This window comes from Heteronotia binoei, chromosome 15, assembly GCF_032191835.1.
Source record: "Heteronotia binoei isolate CCM8104 ecotype False Entrance Well chromosome 15, APGP_CSIRO_Hbin_v1, whole genome shotgun sequence".
NCBI classification, from domain to species: Eukaryota; Metazoa; Chordata; class Lepidosauria; order Squamata; family Gekkonidae; genus Heteronotia; species Heteronotia binoei.
Window position 1 is genome coordinate 19,822,544 of NC_083237.1, and position 27,191 is coordinate 19,849,734.

At 43.2% G+C, this 27,191-nt stretch overlaps 1 protein-coding gene across 1 annotated transcript; it reads left to right on the forward strand.

Annotated features, from left to right (window-relative positions):
* Nucleotides 1–389: 389 nt before the first annotated feature.
* LOC132583290 (vomeronasal type-2 receptor 26-like) lies at nt 390–27,191 on the forward strand. The gene is made up of 7 exons (XM_060254954.1): nt 390–512; nt 634–812; nt 7,397–7,688; nt 15,133–15,960; nt 20,154–20,381; nt 23,910–24,036; nt 26,281–27,191. Exons 1-7 carry the CDS (start codon nt 390–392, stop codon nt 27,189–27,191), a joined length of 2,688 nt encoding a protein of 895 aa, XP_060110937.1.

Below are 27,191 nucleotides of genomic sequence, written 5' to 3' on the forward strand. Positions count from 1 at the left end.
CCCTCAACAGGCATTGAAACCCTCGACTGGGACTTCGAAGAAAACTGGGGGCAAGCCGAAAGAGCCCAGTTGGGGCAGCGCCGCCACGTCGGTGGTGATTGACAAGGATATTATAATGGTCGAGGACTCGGGCGAGGAGTCGTGGGATCCCGACTCGACGGGAAATGACAGCGACCTGCACTGAAGGATGCCGAGCGGCAGGTCGTGGAGCTGACAGCACCACTGAGGGTGAGAATTGTTATTTATGCCAGTTAAAGAGATTCATGCACACCCGAGCTTTAATCGATTCGGGCTGCACCTGGGAAATTATTACCCCACGACTAGTCAAGGCCCTAGGACTGGCGAAGGTCCCCCTCCCGCACCCCATCCAATTAGAACAAATGGATGGGATGGCCATGCGAGGGAAACCGTGCACCAAGGAAACTCAGGCGGTGCCGGTCGGGACCCTGGGCCACTGGGGGGTAGAGATCTTCATGGTGGCCCCCTCTTCATCCTTCGACGTGGTGGTCGGGGTAGGTTGGCTGGCTCAGCACCAACCGGACATAGTGGGAGGCCCAAACGATAGACTTCACCGACTGGCGGTGCACCCACCACCACTGGCGGGAAGAGTGGGGTCCCAACCCGCCACCGCAGAACGAAAAGATCTGCGTGACTGTGGAAGAGATCAAATCGATCCCCAAAGAGTATCGGGACTTGAGGTGGGTGTTCAGTGAGGAGGAAGCCAACAAGCTGCCACCCCACAGGGACACGGACTGCGCTATCGAACTGATCCCAGGGCAGGAGGTTCCCCGGGCAAAACTGTACTCGAGGGGGTGGGCACAGAAGGAGGAGCTAAGGAAGTTCATAGAAAACTTAAAGCGGGGTTTCATCAGGCCTGCCACGGCACCACATGCCGCCCCGGTCCTCTTCAGGAAGGGCGGGAGCCTGAGACTTTGCACTGACTTTCGTGGGATTAATGGGATTTCTATGTCCAACGTGTACCCTATCCCACTAATCAAGGACCTGTTAAGCACAGTATTGGAGGGGAAAGTGTTCACAAAGCTTGACCTCTGAGACGCATACTTTCGAGTCAGGAAAGGAAGGGGATGAGTGGAAAACCAATTTCAGTACCTCTATGGGACAGTTCGAATACCTGGTGATGCCTTTCGGACTGCAAGGGGTGCCGGGGGTGTTCATGAACTTCATAAACGAAGTGTTGAGAGACTATCTGTACAAGGGTGGTGGTGGTATACCTGGATGACATCATTATTTATTCTAAGGACCTAGAATCACATGTGCCCCTGGTCCGAAAGGTCCTGAACACCCTTTATCAGCACAAGCTGTATGCGAAGTTGTCGAAATGAGAGTTCCATCAGATGGAACTAGATTACCTAGGGTTCCGGGTATCGGGGTTTAGCAATGGATACAGCAAAAATCCAAGTGGTTCTAGACTGGGAAGCCCCTAAAACCCAACGGCAGCTACTATCTTTCCTCGGGTTCGCAAATTTCTATAAGGGGTTCATTAAGGGGTTCGCCCAAGTAATACTACCAGTCATCAACCTGTTAAAAACCAAGGGGAAGGGGTCAGACGCAAAAAGGCCCGGGGCGAGTCTGCACTGGACCCCGCAATGCCAAGCAGCATTTGAAAAACTGAAAAGGTTGTTCACGAGTGAACCAGTGCTGGCCCACCCCAATGAACTAAAACCCTTCGTGGTGCAATGCGACGCCTCCGATGTGGCCGTCAGAGCCATATTAATGCAGAAAGATGAGGAGGGGAGACTCAGACCCTGTGCGTACGTGTCCCGCAAATTCTCAAACGAACAGAGGAATTGGTCAGTGTGGGACAAAGAAGCTTTTGCGGTGAAGTACGCCTTAAAAACATGGTTAGAAGGGGCCCGGGTGCCCTTCGAGATCTGTACAGATCACAAAAACCTAGAAGCCCTGACCGGGCAGCGGAAACTAACGGCCAAACAGATCCGGTGGGCGGGGTTCTTTGCTAAATTCGACTTTGTGCTCAAACACATCCCGGGGTCAAAGAACTTCTTGGCTGATGCTCTCTCGCGCCTTCCCCAACATGAGAGCCAGCGAGAGGAAGTCGTAGATTCCCTCATTCCCCCCTCCTCAATAGCCAGGGGGGTAACGACCCGGTCGGGGAAGAAAACCGGAACGGTAGAACCCTGGGGGGGCAATAAACTGAAAGACGAGGCTGAAAAGGAAGGGGGGGAAACCGGAAGGCATAGAGAAGGGAGGGGGGGGGGTTCTGGTACTTCGATGGGAAGTTTTACGTCCCCAATAGCCTCCGGCAGGAAATACTGCAGCACTGCCATTGTAGCAAATTAGCAGGGCATTTCGGCTACATGAAAACCCTGCATCTGGTAAACAGACAGTTCTGGTGGCCCCAAATGAAAAAAGACATCTCTGAGTTCGTGGGCTCGTGCCCCATTTGCATCATGGCTAAGAAAAGGGGGGGGGGTGGAAACCACCAGGGCTCCTTCAGCCCCTACCTACCGCTTCCAGACCATGGGCGGTGGTGTCAATGAATTTTATCGTAGAGCTCCTCCCTTCACTAGGGAAAACGGTGATATTGGTGGTGGTAGACACATTCTCTAAACAAGCACATTTTATACCATGCAAGCAACTCCCCACTGCCAAGGAGTTAGCATACTTGTTTTTCCACCACGTGGTCCGGCCCCACTCATTCCCCGAGAAGGTCATTAGCGACCGCGGGCCGCAGTTCGTTGCCAACTTCTGGCGGGAGTTTTGCAAACTGGCAGGAATAGAGCAAGGGCTAAGCTCAGCCTATCACCCGCAGACGGATGGACAGACGGAGCGGGTGAACGGGCTTCTCGAGCAGTACCTAAGGTGCTATATCAACTATCAACAATTGAACTGGGTCGAGCTACTGCCCTTTGCCGAGTATGGTTACAACAATAGCTTGCACAGTTCCACAAAAGCGTCCCCATTTCAAATTGTCAATGGCTACGAAGGCAAGCCTTTCCCCTCTCTCCCAAGCACAGGCGGAACAGCGCCACCTAGTTCCTGTCAGCAATGGTGGGAAGGGGTGAGGAAAGGTTGGGAGGTAATTCAAGAAAATCTGGAGGCAGCAAAAAAGGACTACAAGAACTATTTCGAAAAAAAGCACTCTCCGCAGTGGGAGTTTAAGGAGGGGGAAAGTGTATTCTTGTCGACCAAAAATCTTCCTTTGCCACAATCCTGCAGGAAATTGGCATACATGTTCTTGGGGCCATTCAAAATAAAAAGGGTGATCAACAAGGTTACAGTGGAGCTGGAATTACCAAAGATGTTTAGTAAGATCCACCCTGTTTTTCATTGCAGTCTTCTCTGCAAGGAACCTGGAGCCACATCTTGGCACCCCCGCCCTCCAGAGCCACCTCCTATTCAAGTGAAGGGCCAGAGCCACCATGAGGTACAAGAAATTCTGGACTCCAGGGTCCAAAGGGGGGTTTTGTACTATCTAGTTTGCTGAAGTACTTCCCTAATAGTTGCGATGAGTGGGTAAAGTCAACAGATTTACGGGCCCCCCAACTACTGAAGAAGTTTTACCTACTGCACCCAGACAAACCCCAAGCAAGAGCTTAGGGGGGGCAGTATGTCAGACATTGTAACTTGCTTTTACTTCTATTGCAGATAGACATGCTTGCTTGACATGACTAACTCCATTTTGTAGACTTTTGTAGTTTATGCTTTGTTACTAACCCTGGGAACATGAACCTGCATTTCAAACAAGAGCAGTTGTTAACCGCAAGGAAGGAATTTCTCACTTAGTACAAAGAACATCTGGAGCCTTTGAAGCTAGCATGCCCTAAGGTAACCAGCAGGGTTCCTTCCCTGAGAAAGAGATAAGGAAGTATGGGAAGCGTCAACTGTCTCTGAGAGTGTGAGAATGGTTTTATTGTTATGCCTTCATGTACTGTACAAAAACACAAGGCTTGGCCTTGGAAAGTATCAAACTCAATCTGCTTCTACACCAGACCGCTTGTTCTCAAATAAATGGATTAATTTTGAAACAAAATGATTCGTTCTTATTTGAAGTTCCAACGTCTGACACATGGTACAGCTCACTTTTGTCAGATCATGAAAGCTAAGCAGGGTTAGTAGTTGGAAGGGAGGCCGGCAAGGAAGATTCTGCAGAGGAAGCAATGACAGACAACCTCTGCTTGTCGCATGCCTTGAAAGACCCTTGATGTGTATCCATAAGTGAGCCACTATTTGAGGCAATTCCACTGAGAGAGAGACACACACAATTCATGGTGCTGTGCATTTTTTCTAATACTTTATGGAGTTCTAATCTGTAAAAATCATTTTTTAAAAGATCATTTCAGATGAAAACTCAACTCACTATATGAAGAGGTATTTCTGAATAGTTCTACAATTCCGTTGCAGGCTTGTTTTGGGTAACTGCTAGATGTGAGGAAAAAGACAAGTCACCATTGAGTACTAACCTCAGTGATTTTTCATTCAGAATTTCTCAACACTTCTCACAGAAATGTTAGACCTAAAGAGTTTCCCACAGAAATGAACTTTTGCTCAATATGGCTGCTCTAGCTAGTTGAAAGTCAGAGAATGTTAACCTTCACAATGTAATACTCCCTCAGCCAGAGTAACAGTCCGTGCACACTTTAATCCCCAGAGAGTTAAGTGAAACTATTATGATAAAGTTGGCCACATTGGAACCCACAGTTTTGTCTTTTTCTAACTGGGTAGAGAGTTGAGAGCTTGTGGAAAAGTGATTATCTCTGCCCTGTAATTATCACAATCACTATGATCAAACCCTATTTCCCATCTATACCTGAAAAATTAAGTATGTGAGTCACATTAAACTCCATAGGTGATGAAAAGTCAAACCATTCACAGTAATTTGAGAAGACAGCTTGAGGAAGGCAGAGCTCTGGCCAGCTGAATCCTGAAATTATGTCCTTAGATGGAAAAGCTGGGAGGAATCTCAGCACTGATAAGAGCATGGCGATGTTTGTCAATTGAGGCTGTACACAGTGCACTACTAGTGTGCTGGTCACAACACAGGAGGTCAGCATGAACTGGAGCAGACAGCTCCAAAGATTCAAATGGCTTTTGTTATTCTTGTTCTTCCTCTGGTTTTGTCCTCCAGCTTTCTGCAGAGATTTGAGTTCTATGTGCAGCAGACTTAAATTTGATGCAAAGAGTCCCGGAGGGCATGTAATTGGTGTATCACTATCCTTTTCATTTGCAGAACTGGAAACCCTTGACTTTAAATCACATAAATATTTTATCAAAAAATCATGGTGAGTATCCCTTTCTTGATTAAATGATCTGCACTATTCCTTTAAATTGCCAGTCTCTAGTCAAACTAAACAAGCAGCCCCAGGTTTTGATTTGACAAGTCAAAGAACCAATTAACTAATCCCCACTTTGGAGGGATTTTTTTAAATTTTTATTTGAACACTTAACACTTCACAATTTGGAGTTGCTAAGACGCCCCATTTCCCCTCTTGTTCAGAGCAAAACTCTTGTATTCAGGGGTGGATGGACTAGTATCATGGTTCATAATCAGGAAACTATCCCTGAAGAAAGCAGGAACAGACTGGCTCCTTCCAAGTTCGGCTGAGACCCTGCCCAGCCAAGCTGAACTTCCAATACATTGCTAGTGTCTAGGAGGTATATCAATACATACTGAGGCAATTTGCACCCAAAGGTGACTTTTCTTCTGGGCTAATCCAGACCATCTCCACTGTGATTCTTCTCAAGGCCTGTGGGAAGCAGACCTGAGCTCTATTCAGCACAATTCAGAAAATGGGCAGTATAAAAGTAGGGTGAATGAATGAATGAATGAATGAATGAATGAATGAATGAATGGCCGCCTCTTTTATCCCTGTAGAGTGGCCTGTTCACACGACTGTAGACACAGAAAATCTGGCAGGAAAATCACTCCCACATCAGAAATGGATTCTTTCTAAATATCCTTATATAAGCGCCCATTACCATACAAGTCCTGGTTTTTTTAGAATGATGATATGGCTCTTCACGTAAATACCTGTGAAAGAATTTTCCTTCTTTTCCCCTTTATAATCGCTGGATTTGCCATACGTGGAGGCCAAGAGGCTTCAGTGGGCTTCTTGCCTGCTAACAGCAGGGAAGTTTTAATGAATCCCCTCCTTTGTGAAGAGCCAGGGATGAGCAGATGAACGTAGGGAGCTGCCTTCTACTGAATCACTCCATCAGTGTCAGACTTGTCTACTCAGACAAGCAGCAGCTCTCCAGGTTCTCAGGCAGACAGGGGCCAGGTACTACATCGTTTTGCACTGCCCTAATTACAATGACTTGAGGGCAAGATTAATCTCCCTGATTCTTGGGTCCTTGGCGGGCAGGCAGGAGGATGAGCAAATTGCCTTCCTCGTGTCTGACGCTCATTCTGATGTTTCATCTAAGATTGCCCATTTCTGTTATGCTGCTCAGTTGGAAAGGAGGGAAATTGAGAGTGTAAATCTTGGTTATGGGTTTTAACAATATGTGTAATAGTAGAAGTCAGGAATTTTGTGTAAGAGGTGATGGGTTTGTTTTTATGATTTTGTTTTGTTTGTATTAAGCTGGTCGGATGACGGTGAATAAAGAACTACTACTACTACTACTGAATCACTCCATCAGTGTCAGTCTTGTCTACTCAGACAAGCAGCAGCTCTCCAGGCTCTCAGGCAGACAGGGGCCAGGTACTGCCTTGCCCATTCAACTGGAGATGCTGGAGATTGAACCTGGAACCTTCTGCTTGTCTTATCTGTTCTCTGCCTGGCAAATTTCCGGATAGTATGATTTGGTGGGGGTGCTGGTGGGAATGGTTAAAAAGCAAAGCATCCTGGGTTCTCCCCTTTCTGCCCACAGGTTGATGTAAGGAGCAGATCCAGATACTTTCAGAGAGGGTCCAGCTAAGGCCAACAGGGTGTGATGGCATTAGAGGCATGCTGTTGAGGCACAATGTGAGAGACTGACTGTATAAATTCTGAGAGGAGGTGCCTTGTTGAAGTCTAGCAGCTTCAAACCAGGATAAGCAAAATACCTCCCTCTTTCACTGGGGTAAAAACAAAGGCCTGTGGGTTCAGTTTACCACATTTGCAGCCTTAGAAGGGAGTGTTTTGATCAGCACAACTGACTGATCCAGATTTTCTATCACTTGGGAAGCAGTGCCTAAAGTCACAAAGGAACTGTCATCTTTCTTTCTTCAGCTGCAAAAGAGAAAATTTAAAAATGGTTCCATTGTCTCCATGACTGCTCTTGAGTAGTTCAAGAAGCAAAAGCACCTGAATTGTTTATTGTCATTTACAAGAAAGGGCTTAAGCTGCTGAATTTGTTGTAAGGGCTACAGGTATAAGTGGATGGTAACAGTATAATTTATTTTCCACTGCTACACATGAAAATTTCATTGCAGGTTTATCCCTAAAACCTACCATCGCTTCATGGTCTTAACTTTCGCATTTAATGAAATCCGTAAGAATATACAAGTCTTTCCCAACATCTCAATAGAATACGATGTGAATGACAACATGTTCAATACAATGGAAACCAGCGCAAACCTTTTGGAGCGCCTGTCACAAACTCATGGGAATTACAACCATTACAATTGCTACAGCAAGAAAGCGATATCGGCAGTTATAGGTGCTCTCTTCACCCAGAATTCAATTCAGATAGCCAACGTGTTAACAAACTACAAGATCCCACAGGTATGTGTCCTCCGATCAATGCACAGGCATCCCTTGTTAGCAGAGAATTTCAACCCATCCTCCCAAACTGTATCTTTGCCCACACCAGAAGTTGTAAGGCTCAATAGAAAAACTCCTTAAAAGTTGGTGCTAGAAAGTGCCATCAAGTCCCAGACTAGTTATGAGAATCCCATAAGTCTTTGAAGGCAGGAATCATTCAGAGGTGGTTTGCCATTCCCTGCCTCTGTGTAGCAACCCTGGACTGACTTCTTTGGTGGTCTCCCATCTAAATATTAGCCAGGGCCATCCCTGGTTGGTTTCTGAGATTTGACTGGGCTATCCTGGACCATCCAGGTCAGGGCAGCTTCAAATCTAAGATGATTTTATTCCATCATAACCTTTCATAAACTAGAGCCCATTTCTTCTTATGCATTGTGTTGGGTACCAAGTAGGCAGATGTTTCTATGAGTCCATTTAATGTACTGGAAGATCAGGATTCCTGAGGTCTTCCTAGAATGCCTTTTTAAAATATCTCCCCAGCCCACATTCTTCCACCTTGCATTTTACCTCATCCCCGTAGTTCATTTTAAGACTTGTAGAAATTTCAGAGATCAGGTGGAAGGTTTTGGATTGTGATAATAGTTGAAGCAATAAATTGTTGCACCAAAGATAGAACTCTTGCTTTAAAGATCTGAATGATGCATTTCTCAATACTCAAAAATACATTTCTTTTCCTTACATTTGCTCAGTTGAAAAGATAACAGAAATCAACTTTAGAAGAGTACATAAGTATCAAAACAGTAATTAAAGATTTTATTGCAATATTTGGTGGCAGATTAAATAAACTGCATCAATGATTGTATTATTCTTCCTATAAATTAAACCCATCAACTAAATAAATAAAAATATAACATATATAACAAAAATTGTGGGAAGCCCTCATATAAAAATCTACACTAAAGTTTCCAAATATTAAAAGATATTTCCATGCAAAATTCTCATCTATATGCCCTATATTCAAATGTTGATAAGTCAAGTTTATTCAAGCTTAACAGCCCAGGGTCATACACCATTTCAAACAATTAGAATGAAAACTCACAATAAAACAAGTTTGCTACATCTGTATTGCAGCTTTTGCAGAGGCTACTCAGGAGTAATCTTAATCTTGAAGTCTCAAGGATGGTCTCTTCTCAAAGGCTGATAAGGTTGTAAAGTCCTCCATCTATTGAATTATGAGAGGTCCATATATCATTTCAGTGTTGTAAAATAAGTCTTGTAGCAAGAGTAAGGGCGGGAGGGGTGTATTTTCATTGACTATCACTTAGTCTTCAGAAGACAAGCAAATATTTTTATATAATTACTTATATAAGGATATAAGTAAATAGTTAAAAGTGCATAATGAAGATTCTATGAAGAACAAAGTAATTACTTCCTCCTGGAGAGGCTTAATAACTGGATAGACTCAAAATATACGGTTAAAAGATACATCATGCAAGCTACACCAGCAATTAGACCCTTTACTTCATCCTTTCTTCAAAAGGTGCTGTGTTGCCCAGCCTATCCCAAATGTAACTTTTTGATGAATAAATCACAGTGTGAGGTCTGTAGAAGCAACAGATATAACATTGAAGACTGTATACCATTGCTTTGCTAAAACAGGAAGATCTAGCTCCACATTCCATTCATTTCTGAGACTTTGCTAGGATAATTGTTAATTGACATCAAACATCTCTATGCTAATCCTGTAGGTTTCATTTTCTGCTTTGATTCTATGAAAGTTCCTGAGAGTAGAAGAGATTCTGAAACACTTAGTGCTGCAGGGCCATGTTTAGAAGCCGACAGAAGCTGCAGTCATCAGTATTGACATCCAACAGAGGCTGAGAGATTGTATCTGCACCTCAACTGACAAAATACAAAAACTCATGGTAGTACAGAACAATTCTGACTTATGGGGCAGCTGGCCATTTGAACGTAAGCGTTATTGAGGCACTGCAAGTCCACTCCCTAAGGGCCAAGTTATGCTGTGGCGGAGACAGTGCAGCCAGATGTGTGAGAGGCCGTCACTATGGTAATTCTGCTGGAGTGTGGATTCCTGGCATACTGTCAAGGCAGGGGTGCCATGAGGGAAGGGATAACGCAGACCCACAGGATTGGCCTCAGGAGGGTGCTGCAGTACATGACAGTCAGGGGTGGGCAGAGGTATCCAAAGAGGTCAATCGCCCTCTCGTCCTGCCCCCTAACAGAAATCTGTGCCAATGACAAGCACATGGTCAGAGTCATGTGTTGCCCTGGCATACCAAAAGGAAATTGGAAACCCACCCAAAACAACATAACACTCAATAAACATAACACTATGATAGCCCTGAGGCCATCAGGAGATGGCGGGATATAATACACAGGTAGTCCCAGCTTGTCAGCATTTTCCATGGGCAAGCTCCCAGTAAATAAGAACATAAGAACATAAGAGAAGCCATGTTGGATCAGGCCAACGGCCCATCCAGTGGCACTCTGTGGCACACAGTGGCAAAAAATTTTATATATACACACACACTGTGGCTAAATACATTTCATCTAAATACATTTCATCCACACCCTGCCATGGTTCTCCCAACATTGACGCCGGGAACCCACTGGGTGTTGCTCCCCCCACTCTGTGTTCTCGTGTCCTCCCCCCACCCCACAGTGCCAGATGAACCCTGTTCTGCAGCGGAGACAGAGTTCAAAGTTCCTGGCAGGCAACCATTCCATTAGCACCCCTCCCCCCACACAGGGTAGCCTGAGCACGGATTTGATAAGCTTTCTCTGCATAGAGTGCTCCTAGTGCTAAGGAAGCACTGCCTGCCTGTTTAGTGTTGTTAGTTTTGTATATCTTCTGCCAGTTTTATATTTTATATTACTTCAGCCTCTTAACATCTCAACCAATCAGAGCAAGCTGTTCCCTGATTACTCAAGCTAACTGCTTTGGGCAGTCATAGGTGCATTCACCTACCTAAAGAGTTATGCGAGGCCTGAGCAGAAGCTTTTGTAGGGGGGCAGGATTGGGTGCTGGGGAGGGGGATTGGCCAGCCCAAGGTGGGAAGGGATTGGTGCAGCCTGTAATTGGCTCCCTGAGGTGTTTTGAGGCTCCTGATGCCACTCCCATCTATTTTGATGTGGCCATCTATGCCCCAGTTGCACTGCTACCCAGACGCTGCACCCCTCGATCAGCACCTATGGCTGGACGGCTGCTCAGGCACCCCTGCATCAACATAACTCCCATAAGTGCTGTTGTAATGTGACTGACACTGGCGTAACTGGCACTTACGCCAACATAGGTCTTAGTTTCTTTCCAGAGCACTTCTAATAAGAAGTCCAAAGTAAAAACCTTCCCATCTGTCCAAGCTTTCCACAAAAAAAGATTTCTTTTTCATTTTAAAATCTCTATTACTGCAAAGGGCTAATATAGCATGTGGAAATGGGTCAAACTGATCCTGTTGTGACATTATATGCTATAATTCCCAAAGCGCACTTCAGAAGGAACAGAAACAATTTTAGCATGAATCGATTCATATGCAGTATATTTAAGGAGTGGGAACCAAAACAAGAAACCTCTGAAAGAGCCCAAGATGGGTCATCCAACTGACAGAAGCAACCTCGGTAATTAGTACAATTTAAGAGATAGGCTTGACGACATAAATTAAGATCATGAAACCAAATGTCCCTTCATCAAATGGGAACCGCATCCTCTTTAAAGAAATCTTACACAGTGAGTAAAATCATATGAATTTTGAAATGAAGTAGTCATGCTCTGGAGACATTTGCAATGTATATGAACATCCCTTGAAGAGAACACATCTATAATCCAAGGTATACTGTTCATTTTGAGTATTTTTATTTTGTACCATAAGGATAGATTAATAGAATCATAGAGTTGGAAGGGACCTCTAGGGTCATTTAGTCCAACCCCCTGCACAATGCAGGAAACTCACAAACACCTCCCCCTAAATTCACAAGATTTACATTGCTGTCAGATGGCCATCTAGCCTCTGTTTAAAAACCTCCAAGGAAGGAGAGCCCACCACCTCCCAAGGAAGCCTGTTCCACTGAGGAACTGCTCTAACGGTCAGAAAGTTCTTCCTAATGTTGAGCCGGAAACTCTTTTGATTTAATTTCAACCAATTGGTTCTGGTTCTACCTTCCAGGGCCACAGAAAACAATTCCACACCATCCTCTATATGACAGCCCTTCAGGTACTTGAAGATGGTGATCATATCACCTCTCAGCCGCCTCCTCTCCAGGCTAAACATCCCCAGCTCCTTCAACCTTTCCTCATAGGACTTGGTCTCCAGACCCCTCACAATCTTTGTCACCCTCCTTTGGACCCGTTCCAGCTTGTATATATCCTTCTTAAAATGTGGTGCCCAAAACTGAAGACAATACTCTAGCTGAGGTCTTACCGGAGCAGAGTAAAGCGATACCATCACATCACATGATCTGGACGCTATACTTCTGTTGATACAGCCCAAAATTGCATTTGACTTTTTAGCCACTGCATCACACTGTTGACTCATGTTCATCGTATGATCCACTAAGACCCCTAGATTCTTTTCGCACATACTACTGCTAAGACAAATCTCCCCCATCCTATAACCATGCATTGGCTTTCTCCTACCTAAGTGCAGGACTTTACATTTCTCCCTGTTAAAATTCATTTTTTTGATATTAGCCCAGTTTTCCAGCCTGTCAAGGTCATCCTGTATCCTGTTTCTGCTTCTGTGTTTGCAACCCCTTTCCAATTTACTATCATCTGCAAATTTAATAAGCATTCCCTCTATTCCTTCATCCAAATCATTGATAAAGATGTTGAACAAAACAGGTCCCAGGAGAGATCCTTGAGGCACTCCACTTGTCTTTGGGGAGGGACCTTGGCTTTGGGGAGGGACCTTGGCTCAGTGGTAGAGCATCTGCTTGGGAAGCAGAAGGTCCCTGGCATCTCCAAAAAAGGGTCCAGGCAAATAGGTGTGAAAAACCTCAGCTTGAGACCCTGGAGAGCTGCTGCCAGTGTGAGATGACAATACTGACTTTGATGGACCAAAGGTCTGATTCAGTATAAGGCAGCTTCATATGTTCATATGTTACTCCTCTCCAAGGGAATGAGGAACCATTACCAAGCACTCTTTGGGTGTGATCTGTCAATGAGTTGCAGAACCACCTAACAGTAACAGGATCCCAACCACATTTTACCAACTTGTCAACAAGGATAGCATGTGGAACCTTATCAAAAGCCTTACTGAAATCAAGATAAACGATGTCTACCACATTCCCCTGATCCAGCAAGGTAGTCACTTTCTCAAAAAAAGAGATCAGGTTAGTCTGATATGACTTGTTCTTGAGAAACCCATGCTGGCTCTTAGTAATCACATCCATTCTTTCTAAATGTTCCAGGACTGACTGTTTGATGATTTGTTCTAAAACTTTTCCTGGTATAGATGTCAAGCTGACAGGTCGGTAGTTACCCGGATCGTCTTTTCGCCCCTTCTTGAAGATGGGAACAACATTCGCCCGCCTCCAATCTTCCAGCACCTCTCCTGTTTTCCAAGAATTCTCAAAAATAATAGCCAGAAGCTCAGAAATTATATCCGCAAGCTCTTTTAGAACCATTAAAAGAAACTAGGTGTTTATGTACTACCCCTATGCTGATCCTAGGTTGGAACGTCATACCCTCCTTATATGTTCTGTTTTTGCCATGTTGAGCACCGTTTCCCTCAGAAGAGAAGACTGAGGAAAAGTAAAAATTGAGCAGTTCCACCCTCCTTCATTACCTGTTACAATTTCACTTTCTTGCCCTTACAATGGGCCTACCATGTCCTTGCTCTTTTTCTTACTCTGAACATAAGAAAAGAACCCTTTTTTGTTATTTTTAGCATCTTTGGCCAGCCTAAGCTCATACTGAGGTTTAGCTTTCCTAACTTTTTCTCTACAAGCACTGGTGATTTGTTTATATTCATCCTTGGTTATAAGGCCCTCTTTCCAATTCCTAAAGGAGTCTTTTTTATTTCTGAAGTCTTTAGAGAGCTGTTTCTGGAGCCACTTTGGCTTCTTTAGGCTTTTTCCATTTTTTCTTCTCATAAGAATCGTCTGTGATTGCACTTTCAGTATTTCACTTTTAAGAAACTCCCACCCCTCCTGAATCCCTTCCTCCTAAGTATTTCTGACCATGGGATTTTACGCAGCATAGTTCTATGTTTATCAAAGTTTGCCTTTCTGAAGTCCAACCTATAAGTCTGACTACGTATAGCTTTTCCCTTCCCTAAGACTGTAAATTCCAAAATCACATGGTCACTACTGACCAGGGTGTCCGCTCTTTCCACTTCTTCAATCGATTCTTCCTTGTTTGGTGCAAATCAAATTCAAGATAGCAGATCCCCTTGTTTCCTTCTTCACTTTCTGGAAAAGGAAGTTGTCAGTAAGACAAGTCAGGAATCTATTTGACTTTTCATTTTTAGCAGAATTGGACTTCCAACAGATGTCCAGGTAATTTGAATCTCCCATGATCACTGTATCCTTTCTCTTGGAGAACTTTGCAATCTGCTGTAGATGTATCTCATCCAAGTCCTCTGCCTGACTTGGTAGTCTATAGCAAACCCCAAAATAATATCACTGTTATTTATTACTCCTTTTATTTTTACCCAGAGACTCTCAACTGAGCTGCCATGCTCAGATTCGCTTATTTCCTAACGTACATACCCCCTTCACATATACTGCTACGCCTCAACCCTTTCTCATTTACCTGTCCCTTTTAAATAAGTTTACCCCTGAATTCTAATATTGCAGTTGTGAGTGTCATTCCACCAAGTTTCATTAAGGTCTATTATGTCATAGTTTTATTCCTTTATTAGGACTTCCAGTTCCTCCTGTTTGTTTCCCATACTCTGTGCATTAGTGCAGAGAAATCGGAATCCACGTTTTATGCACCCCGAGGATTTAGTTTCCGTACAAGCCTGCAAGTTAATATTACCTAGTGTATGCACCACTCTTTGCAAATCTTTAATGTTCTTATTGTTGCATCAAAGATTAGTAAAACTGATCTGCTGACAGACGGGCATTTTGGGGCAGATGCGAGGCATTCCAAATCAGGCCAGCTCAAAAAAGAGCTGTCCTGAAGTCTCCCCACACTCTCCCGTAAGCAGTCCCCATCCCATCTGCAAGGTGGGGAGACAGGGAGGTGCCTCAGAAACTGAACTGCAAGGAGGCAGATGGTGCCTGCCTGGCTCAAGGACTTTCAAAGTGGTAGCTTTTTGAGCCGTTCTCAGGAGCCTGGAGGATGAGGTGAGGATGGGAGGAGGACGGAGGGCAGATGTTGCCATCTGGAGGGATTTTTTGGGTTGATTTCAGAGGCATCTCTGAGTTGGCCCAAAGTGCCGGTCTGTAAGCAGCCTGAGTGTATCATTCCGCATCTAAAACAAGCTTTCCCCACTTGTATTAGTTGAGTTATGGCTCTTTTGATCCGGTGCTGAGTGACAAAATCAAGTTCCCTTTTTTCAATCGGTTGGTTCCAAATGAAGAGCTTCAGCATACAGGGATTGTTCAGCTGCTTAAGCATTTTGGATGGACGTGGGTTGGCCTCATCACATCCGATGATGAGAGTGGAGAAACTTTCCTGCAGTCCCTGAGACCGAGGCTCCTCCAGAACAGCATTTGTATTGCTTTTGTGCAAAAGATGCCAATGTCGTTGAAAAGAGCTCGTAATGAAATAAACAAAGGCATATATGATTCCCTCCGGCTGAATGAAGTGAATGTAAACCTTGTCCACGGGGATGTTCTGACTATGGATCTATTCCGAATGATTCTACATCTGTATGAATCTGATGACTTTCTTCCAATGGAGAGGGTTTGGCTCATAACTGCCCAGTGGGATTTTACAACAATGATTGCAGGAGGCAGCTTCCCTGCACAATCCTTCAATGGTACCTTGTCTTTCTCCCTGCATACAAATGTTGTGCCGGGACTTGAGGACTCTCTTGACCACATCAACCCACACTACGCTGATTTCGCCTACAGGTTCTGGGAAACAGCATTCGATTGTACTCTGCTGACGTTTGAACGAGGAAAGAGAAAATGCACTGAGAGAGAGAAGCTGGTGAGCCTCCCTGGGTCTGTATTTGAAAAAAGGGTGTCTGGTGAGAGCTACAGTGTCTATAATGCTGTTTATGCTATAGCACATGCTCTCCAGGCCCTGCATTCATTGACTGCCAAGCGGGCAGCAAGGGGACACCAAGGCAAAAGGAAACTTGGGAACATTCAGCCATGGCAGGTGAGCCTGAGTTCCTTTTCAGTCTCATCTTATTCAAGCATTAGATTCCAAAAACAATTTCTGAATTATTCTTTTATACATTGTGGCATAGATGATTAAGCAAACATTATAGAACAGTATTATGCATAAGAAGTTGCTCACTGAAGCAACTGAGAACATGATGAAAGAAAGGAGGGCCAAATTTAGTGGTCAATGAATATCACTTGGGTGTTCGAATGAGATTTGAGTCCTGTAGGAACTTTGAGACCACTTTGTAGGATTTTGAAGATTCAAAACTTCCTTCATCAGACCCGAGTAGAAATAAAGATTTCTGCATTTGTTTGTTTTTTTGTTTAATCAAATTAATATCCCATCCTCCCCTGATTGGTTCAGGGCAGCTAACAACAGTTAAAAATGAACATAAAATATTAAAGAATAAAATATGCAATTAAAACATTTCCAGACATATTGCAATCATCAATCCATTCATTAAAAGTCCAGAATTCTTCAAATACATTAGAAGTAGGAAACCAGCCGGGGAGGCAGTGGGGCCTTGGATGACCAAGGGGTAAAAGGATTGCTGAAGGATGATAGGGGAATGGCTGAGAAGCTGAATGCATTTTTTTCCTTTGTCTTCACTGTGGAAGATGAGAAGTGGTTGCCCACTCCAGAACTGCTAATTTTGGGAGGGGTGGTGAAAGACCTGAGTCAAATTGAGGTGACTAGAGAGGAGGTCCTACAATTGATAGACAATTTAAAAACTGATAAGTCACCAGGCCCAGATGGCATACATCCAAGAGTTCTGAAAGAAGTCAAATGTGAAATTGTGGAATATCAGATGAAAATATGTAATCGTTCATTAAAATCTGCCTCTGTTCCTGAGGACTGGAAGGTAGCTTATGTCACCCCCATCTTTGAAAAAATGGTTCCGAGAAATTACAGACTAGTCAGTATGACTTCAATACCAGGAAACTTGGTGGAAACCATTATTAAAGAGAGAATTAACAGGCACATTGATGAACAAAAGTTTTTGAGGAAGACACAACATGGGTTCTGTAAGGAAAGATCTTTGTCTCACTAATGGGTTAGAGTTCTTTGAGGGGGGTGAACAAACATGTGGACCCAGTAGATGCTGTTTACCTTGACTTCCAGAAAGCTTTTGATAAAGTTCCTCATCAAAGTAAGCTCAAGTGTCATGGGGTAAAAGAGCAAGTCCTCTTCTGAACCAAAACCTGGCTAATAATAGGAAACAGAGAGTGCGAATAAATGGGCAATTTTCTCAGTGGAGGGTTGTAAGCAGTGGGGTGCCACAGGGCTCAGTGCTGGGTCCAATGCTTTTTAACTTGTTCATTAATGATTTGGAGTGGCTAAGATTGCGGATGACACTAAATTGTTCAGGGTGGTGAGAACCAGAGAGGATTGTGAGGCACTCCAAAGGGATCTGTTGAGGTTTGGGCAAGTGGGAGTCAACATGGCAAATGAGGCTCAATGTAGCCACGTGCAAAGTAATGCACATTGGGGCAAAAAATCCTAGCGATAAATACAAGTTGACGGGGTGTGAACTGGTGGACTGACCAAGAGAGAGATCTTGGGGTCGTGGTCGATAACTCACTGAAAATGTAGAGACAGTGTGCGACTGCAATAAAAAAGGCCAGTGCTATAGTGGGAATTATTAGGAAGGGGATTGAAAACTAATCAGCCAATATCATAATGCCCCTGTATAAATTGATGGTGCAGCCTCATTTGTAGTACTCTGTACAATTCAAAAAAGATATTATGGCATTATGGAAAAAATGCAGAAAAGGGCAACTAGAATGGTTTAAGGGTTGGAACACTTTCCCTATGTAGAAAGGTTAAAACGCTTGGGGTTCTTTAGGTGAGAGAAACGTCGACTGATGGTAGAGGTTTACAAGATTATGCATGGGATATAGAAGGCAGAGAAAGAAGTACTTTCCCCCTTTCTCACAATACAAGAACTTGTGGGCACTCAATGAAATTGCTGAGCAGTTGGGTGACAACGGATAGACGGAAGTATTTCTTCACCCAAAGGGTGATTAACACATGGATTTCGCTGCCACAGGAGGCAGTGGTGGCTTCAAGCATAGCCAGCTTCAAGAGGGGATCGGATGAACATATGGAGCAGAGTTCCATCAGTGACTAATAGCCACAGTGTATTGTTGGAACTCTCTGTTTGGGATAGTGATGCTCTGTATTCTTGGTGCTAGGGAGGGGCAACAGTGGGTGGGCATCTAGTGTCCTGGCCCCACTGATGGACCTCCTGATGACATCGGGTTGGGTTTTTTTCGGCCGCTGTGTGACACAGAATGTTGGACTGGATGGGCCGTTGGCCTGATCCAACATGGCTTCTCTTATGTTCTTATGCTCTCCGAATTTGAGTCAAGGTCAGCCCCATGTAGAGGTGGTTACACTAGTCTATTCTTGAGGTGAGTGTTGCATTAATCACTGTTGCCAAGTCGTTGGGTTCCAGGTATGGGACCGACTCCCTTATCTGCCTAAGCTGATAAAATGCAAATTTGGCAGTGACTGCTACCTGGGCCTCCATTGTCAGTGAAGGCTCCAGAAGCACCCTAAGCTCTGGCCCCACAACAATACAACATCTCATCTGACCATGGACACCAGTACCAGAGCTTGCAATAAACCCAACTTTGCTGCCACATACACCCCGACAACACAATCACTGGACCTAACAGCATTAACTACACCATCTCAGGCTCATTTATTTGTTCATCTTCCGACATTATATATATGACATTAAATGCCAACAATGCCCTTCAGTTCTCCACATAGGGCAAACAGGACAAACCCTCCACCAAAGAATAAATGGACACAAATCTGACATCAGGAATTACAGAACTGAGAAACCTGTGGGAGAACACTTTAATCTTCCAGAGCATTCAAAGGGTGACCTCAAAATAACTGTTTTACTACAAAGGAACTTAAAGAACAGAATGGAGAGACAAATCGCTGAATTATGAATTATTATGAAACTTGGAACACATCCCCAGGACTAAACAGGGATATTGTTTTTTTATCTCATTACATATGCTAAACCCACTCTCACTGAGCATAGTTATACATCCAAAGTATTCCAGTGTATTTCTCTTTTAGAATAGTGTATCAGAATTTTTTTTATATTGACATGCTCAAAATAGGGATATTGGCTGTTTATCTCATTACATATGTTTAACCAATTTTCACTATATTTGATTGCATTATTCTTTTTTCCTTTTTTTTCCCGAATGACAAATTAGAATGATGTTTTCATGTTAAAAAGTAAATTAGGTGGAGAAGAACATCACTATCCAATGTATTTCTCTTTTAGCTGCATTGAAATACTCAAATAGGGATATTACCTGATTCCTCGTCTGATGAAGTGTATTTAGAGCACGTGAAAGCTTACATTCTGAATAAAACTTTGTTGGTCTTAAAAGGTGCTTATTGACTCCTACTTTGTTCTACTGCTTCAGACCAACACGGCTGCCCACTTCAATCTCTCTGCGGCAATAGAATGGCAGGAAAACTTTACTGCCTTTCTGTCAAATCTTTTTGCAGCTGTATTTTTAATTTTTCTTTTTTTCTTTAAAGAAAAAAAAGTGCAAGAAAGGACAACTCCCGCCCCCCCAAGAAATCTGGCATATAAATTATTTCGTTGAAGTATATATAGAGTAGGAAGAAAACTATAACAAGAGTGGTGGCAGATCTACACTTAAATTTCTATCCAAGGTTTCCACATATCTAAAAATAAACACATACACATTTGTCCTCTATAAATCATGTGTTTAAATACTGATAAAGTCATAAGGTCCTAAATCCATTGGGTTACAGGCCTTTAAGTCCAACAAAATTTTTAATCACTAGAAATGTTCACACACACTAAACAACACACCTTACTACAGGATTCTTACTGTTTATGAATGGCAAAATCCTCTTACAGTGGCCATGTGAAAGCACCTAATATCCTGTATTCTCTCAGTAAAATGTATTCTGTGTTTTCTAATCATCCTTGAGTTTCAGGGAAAAGTCCGCTTGTGAATGTATGACACAAATAAATTAAAATGTACAAAATCTAGCCAGTTCTTTGTTAAACTGAAAAATAGACTTCAAGGACCAATGGTCAGAATTCTACAGATTGTATAAACACTATTTTCTCAAGATATTTGTCCAATTTTGCAATTGTTTCTCCTTTTATCTAGCTGAACGCTTTTCTACGGAAGGTTCGCTTTAACAATACTGCTGGGGATGAAATTTTCTTTGATGAAAAAGGAGACCTGGTCACAGGACATGATATCATCAATACAATCACATTCCCCAATGGATCCTTCCAGAGAATCCAGGTTGGAATGATGGACCCTCAAGCTCCTGTAGGCCAAGAGTTCAGCCTTAATGGAAGTGCCATTGTGTGGAATCCCAAGTTCAAGCAGGTGTGAATTGTTTTACCTGACATTTAAAACAGGGGTCCCAGGGGAGCCATGCCACCCTCCAACATCTTTTGTGGTGCCTACCAAGTGATTTTAGGAAATGGGTGCAGCCAGATAGGGATTTTGCCCAGCAAAGCTTCTGATTGACTATTAGAGATTTGATTGGCTGTGTAGATTTTTTTGTTAAAAAAATGTGTTTTCGCAGTTGCTATCATCACAGGATGTAAAGCTCCACGCAATATTATCTCAGTAGCAGGAACTCAGTAGCATATTCGACCATATTCCCTAATATTAATATATTCCCTAATATTAACATATAAGTTCACACACTCATTAGCATATTAGGCCATACCATCTGGGATAATCAAGTGCAAACTGAACTGTGACAGTAACTTGTTCAGGCCCTGCAGCAAATCTGGCTGGCCAGCCATGCCCCGAGGAGGCTGCCACACAGTACATCTGGGTCCTGTGATCCCTGCCTGGCCCTGGGGAGGCTGCTGCACAATGTGGCTGGGCCCCACAATCCTCACTGGCCAGCCAGGCCCCAGAGAGGCTGCCACATGGCTCCGTTTGGCCCAGCAATCCCCGAGGGCCACACCAAGTGACTTCGAGGGCCTCATACGGCCCTCGGGATAGAGGTTCCCCACCCCTGCTATAGAGAATGGAGCTCTAGGACTTCCATTTGTTCCTTGGTCTACAATATTGAAAGGGAAACAGCGTTTGTTGCCCGTCAATACATGGAAGGCTAGAGGCTGGTTGGGCATTGAGAGAGATGGGACTGCTGTTGGTAGGGTTGCCAATCCCCAGGTGGGGGCAGGGGATCCCCTGGTTTGGAGACCCTTCCCCCGCTTCAGGGTTGTCAGAAAGCGGGGGGAGGGGAGGGAAATGTCTGCTGGGAACTCTATTATTCCCTATAGAGAAAGTAGAGAAAGAAGTACTTTTCTCCCTTTCTCACAATACAAGAACTCGTGGGCATTTGATGAAATTGCTGAGCAGACAGGTTAAAACGGATAAAAGGAAATACTTCTTCACCCAAAGGGTGATTAACATGTGGAATTCACTGCCACAGGAGGTGGTGGTGGCCACAAGTATAGCCACCTTCAAGAGGGGTTTAGATAAAAATATGGAGCAGAGGTCCATCAGTGGCTATTAGCCACAGTGTGTGTGTATATATACATTTTTTTGCCACTGTGTGACACAGAGTGTTGGACTGGATGGGCCGTTGGTCTGATCCAACATGGCTTCTCTTATGTTCTTATGTTCTTATTCCCATAGAAAATAATAGAGGATCCACGGGTATCTGGGGCTCTGGGGGGGCTGTTTTTTTAGGTAGAAGCACCAGATTTTTAGTACAGCATCTAGTGCATCTCCCCGAAGTATCCCCCAAGTTTCAAAACGATTGGATCAGGGGGTCCAATTCTATGAGCCCCAAAAGAAGGTGCCCCTATCCTTCATTATATCCTATGGGAGGAAGGCATTGAAAAGGTGTGCCGTCCCTTTAAATGTGATGGCCAGAACTCCCTTTGGAGTTCAATTATGCTTGTCACAGCCTTGATCTTGGCTCCACCCCAATGTCTCCTGGCTCCACCCCAAAGTCTCCTGGCTCCACCCCCAAAGTCCCCAGATATTTCTGGAATTGGATTTGGCAACCCTAGCTGTTGGCAGGCCTCCTCTTCAGAAGCTTCTGATTAGACTTTTCTCAGGGATCTCATAGAAAGAAAGAGGCTGCTTGGGAGGAAGTGACATTGACCTGGATGCAACATCACGATTCATTCATTCATTCATTCATTTTATACCCCTCAAATGGGTCCATTTGATAACACCTTAGCTACAGGTACAGCTACACTTTAGGTAATACCCTGAGCTTGAGCTGGCAACTCTGGTGCTACATTATTTCTACCTCAAAAATCTTCCTCCTCCTTTTTTTTTCCCCCTGTGGCTGCTGTTAGGTGGAATGTTTTCTTCCTTTCTTTTTATTATGACTGTTTTTATCTATATTTTTAAAAGGTGGTATAAATATATATTTCAAATGTGAGAGCAGATAGTAAAGCTTAGTAAAACATCGTTATTACTGTATTTTTATCTTTAAAAGTATAAACAAGAACATTCTTAATTGCAATAACAAAAAGATTGCATCTTTGTCAGTTAGGCAAAAATTTTGTGCTAAATTTAAACTGTTCTAAAAGCCTAGGTATTACCCTAATCATTTGACAATTGCTTAAGTTTTATTCTAATTTAATATTTACATGCTAGTGAAACACTGAATACTAGAAAGAGTTAAAGCTGTAATCAATACCTTCACCACTTTTGATATAATATACAAATAGTTTCAAGAATCATGACATTAAATAATTCCCATAATATGTGTAGTAAGCTTGCTATTTCTGCTAAAATTCTTTCAAAGGTTTTCTATTTATGTAATGCGTTAGTTTAACAATTGTAGTTTATTCAGACACTTTTCCTTTATAGATCTCTATTGTATGGCAGTCTTCTGTCTCTCATTGTAAATCTTTCTCTGGCAGCTGTCAACATAGAACTTAGTAAGTCTTGTGAGGTTCTTTCTATATTATCTGGCAAGATTGGGAATAGCATGGTCTTTGTTTTCAGTGGAAATTTGGTTTTCAAAATATTTTGGATCTCTTCATGTCTATATTTCCAATATCTTTTCATCTTGGTACAAGCCCATCACTTCTGTAAAAGGTGCCGTTTGCGTCTTTGCATTTCCATCAAGACCCATTCTAGTTCTTGACCATCTTTTCAATGTCTTTTGTGGTAATGTACTATCTGTAGAACATACCAATTTTCTCTGAGTGCTTGACTGGCCATAGATAAAATGTTCTTAGTCCATAAGTTTTCCTAGCATTGAAACTCTATTGCCTTACCAAAATTTTCTATCTATTTGATCATGCAGGAGTTAACCTGTTTTTCTTAGTCATTTTAAAGCAATAACTTATAAACTCATCCTAATAAATGGTCCTTAGGTTGTGAAACACTTTTCAAAGTCAGTACGTTCTTTAGTGACACCTCTCTTGGTGCAGATACCATTTTTAAGTCTAGAAGAAAATGGAGCATGTGTCCACCATTATATTTCCTTTCCTCCTTCTTTGATTTCTTGCCATGTCTCAATCACACATTGCAAGTTTAGCATATCAGCATAAGTTATAAAATCATTGTTCCTCCTTGTATAATGATCACAATAGGCATCTATTGGCAACATTACTGATGAGACTGGGGGGCTGATTTTCTTCATAGGATTTCCCAGATTTTAAACAGGCTGCCTCTAATTATATGTCTTTTAACTAGGGTTATTTTAAATTTGATATATATATATTTTTGTTCCCGATATCATTGTGTAGTTCATTATCAAGACCTGAAGGGGTTGAGTGGGAGACAGTCACACCCTTGACCTGGATGTGACATCACATCTTACAGCTGTCCCCTCAGACAACACCGTGAGCATGAGCTGGAAACTATGGTGCTGCATGATTTCCATTCCAAACATCCTTCTTATTTTTTTGGGGTTGCTGTTAGGTGGTACCATTTTCAAAGTGTGTCGAGAGCTGCCAACCTGGATCCAATAAGATTGTTGTGGAGGGAAAAGAAATCTGTTGCTATAATTGCACTCGGTGTCCTGAAGGAATGATTTCAGTCCAAGTGGGTAAGGATGAGAATGAAAAAAAGTGCATAGCTGTTAAATTTGGGGTAATATGCCAGTCCCCATCACTTATCCCAGCAGCTGTTAAATGCACAGTTAAGTGCACAGACTTTTCTCTGGGGGAACCAGTGCATGCAGAACCTGGCTGGAAGTTCAGGAGCTCTGCTCCTGTGAGCTCCTGCTGAATTCAATTCCTGCATCTAACAAAGATTTTTCTCTATAGAGGTATATTTCCACTCTCTTTTTCTGGTCCCTATTACACGATCATTTAGGATCTATGGGATTTAGCCTTCCTATAAGGAAGCACAGCAATTGGTATTCATAATATACCAGGGAGGTACGGTGGCTCAGTGGTAGAGCATCTGCTTGGGAAGCAGAAGGTCCCAGGTTCAATCCCTGACATCTCCAAAAAAGGGTCCAGGCAAATAGGTGTAAAAAGCCTCAGCTTGAGACCCTGGAGAGCTGCTGCCAGTCTGAGAAGACAATACTGACTTTGATGGACCAAAGGTCTGATTCAGTATAAGACAGCTTTATATGTTCATATGTTCAATATCTTCAATAACACAATCTAATTTCCTGGCAGAAAGCAGAATTCCGTCATCCCAATAAACTTGTAAGGATTTGTGGAGAATTAAGATATTCTAATCTGACCTGGTAGCTGAATTAAGCATACCAGAGAAAAAGCAAAAAAAAAATCGGCTTTTTTTTCCTTTGGGAATCAGGACAATGGCAGGGGTGGGGGAAGGGGAGAAGAATACTCCTTCCTTGCATACTTCAGGAGAATCGTTCATCTTCTTTTGTCTCTACAATTAGAATCCATTAAGAGGTGAAGATTCTCAATGTATTCCTCAATCACTCAGCCATCGTTAACAACTGTTTTATCAGTGTGAACTCAATCAGGGCAATGGGGGGGGGAGGGGAAGGATTTGTTGCAGCAAGTTTATTATTTTACTGCAAATAAGAATAAATGCTCTAGAATGATTAATATTTATAATTTCACACATACTTAGGAATGGATTAGCAAAGGAATGGACTTCTGAAATAAACCAATAGCTAAAAACAAGGCTAGTATGTAATTTATCTAATTTATGTGTTTCCTTTAATTACACAGTATAGTTAAATTGCTTTCCTTTGTAAGGCCTAGCAGCCAGTAAGAAAGGGAGTAGGGAGGGAGAGATGGACAGTCTGGCCAATTAGGGCCAAAGAAGTGCATGCCAGTCACAGGGGATTTTTCACATTTTGAAAATCTTCTGAGCATGGCCAGAGAGCATTACCCTGCTGCTGAATTCCTTGAACATTTCTGAATGAATACCCCTGACTTCTGTCCTGTCCCTGGCTGCAGGAAGAAGACATCTCCTGGTTTGCCTGGCAATGCTTAAAAATATTTTCCTGTTAGGTCTTTTTAAATTTGCCTAGTGGGTTAAAGGGAGGGCTGTGAAAGGCGTGCTACTTTGGGTTGGGGAGAAGGCTGCCCTTGCCTAGGCATTTTTAAAAAGTTTAATTGCTTTGTTGGGGGGCATAGTTTTGACTTCCAGAAGGTTGTTTTTTCAGGGGCAAGCTGGTGGGTCTGAGAGTAGTTCAATGGGTGCTTCTGAGTTTTTACAACTTAGTTAGGGCTATTAGTAGGCTTTAAAAAATACTTAGGGTCTGAGACAGGAAATTCTTTGAGTAACATTGGCATAGAGCTTTAGCACTTCCCCTGTAAGTAGGCCAGATGAGATCTTTTTGAAGCTTGGGGGTGCTTTTGGGGAGAGGCTCCAACAGGTACCCAGCAAATTTGGTGCTTCTCACTCAAACCCCCTCTCCCCCCCAGCCCGTGGAATGTACTCTGAGGGATTTTTCTGTTGACTAAAATGGCCCATAGAGCATAATGGAGCCGAAAAAAATTGGGAATACCATTTTTTTCAGGTTTTTTTCCTTTACCTAATATGAGATTCAGCTTTCCAAGGGAATCAAGATTTTTTTTTGTTTAATCAACCCAAAACCGATTTTTAACGAATTTCTTTTTCATGCACACCCCTAATGAGAAGTAAGCACTGATGCAACCCTTCCTGATCTCCTTCTCCTCATCTGTGTATTTCACAGATTTTTATTATTTAATCTGACTTAAGTGTTGTTAAAAATCGTGGGCTATAAATAAGCCAAATAAATAAACTGAATGATGATCATTGGTATAATGGGGATGGATAAAACTCAGTTAAATTTAAAGAAAATCTTGATCAAGAAGCTCTTCCTTCTTATTTTTAGATGCTGACCAATGTCAGAAGTGCCCAGAAGATCAGTATCCAAATGAAAAGCAAGATCAATGCATTCCCCGAAGCCTCAGCTTCTTATCCTATGGGGAACTCTTGGGAGCAATGTTGACTTCCTTTGCCAGTTTATCTTCCTTGACCACAGTCATGGTGATGGGGCTCTTCATTCTGCACTGGGACACGCCCATTGTCAAAGCCAACAACAGGAGCATCACCTGCACCCTCCTCACCTCTCTCTTGCTTGGCTTCCTTTCCTCTCTTCTCTTTATGGGTCAGCCAGGGAAGGTGATTTGCCTTTTGAGACAAACAGTGTTTGGCATCACCTCCTGTCTCTCGGTTTCCTGTTTGTTGGCCAAAACCATCACTGTAGTTCTGGTCTTCATGGCTACCCAGCCTGGAAACAGCATCCTGAAATGGGCAGGGAAGAGGCTGGCAACATCCGTTATCATTCTCAGTTGTCTCATTCAAACTTCCATCTGCACTGTGTGGATCATCACCTCCCCCCCTTTCCCAGAGCTTGACCTGCACTCCCAGATCAGTCAGATTACAGTGCAATGCAATGAAGGCTCAGAGATCATGTTCTATGTTGTCCTGGGCTACATGGGCCTTCTGGCCGTCATCAGCTTCATTGTGGCATACCTAGCCAGAAGGCTGCCTGACAGTTTCAATGAAGCCAAGCTGATCACCTTTAGCATGCTGTTGTTCTGCACTGTGTGGGTGTCCTTCATCCCAGCCTACTTGAGCACCAAGGGGAGATACATGGTGGCCGTGGAGATCTTCTCCATCTTGGCCTCTGGTGCTGGTTTGCTGGGTTGCATCTTCCTCCCCAAATGCTACATTATTGTAGTCAGACCTCAGCTGAACACCAGGGAGCAACTAGTTCAGAAAAAGAATGGACTCACTTAG

Excerpts from the sequence above, each read along its gene's own strand:
- LOC132583290 (XM_060254954.1), top strand. The coding sequence starts at position 390 with ATGGCCATGCGAGGGAAACCGTGCACCAAGGAAACTCAGGCGGTGCCG. Across the intron at positions 513-633 it reads CCTTCGACGTGGTGGTCGGG|AACGAAAAGATCTGCGTGAC; the intron begins GTAGGTTGGCTG and ends CCGCCACCGCAG. Across the intron at positions 813-7,396 it reads GCAAAACTGTACTCGAGGGG|GTTTATCCCTAAAACCTACC; the intron begins GTGGGCACAGAA and ends ATTTCATTGCAG.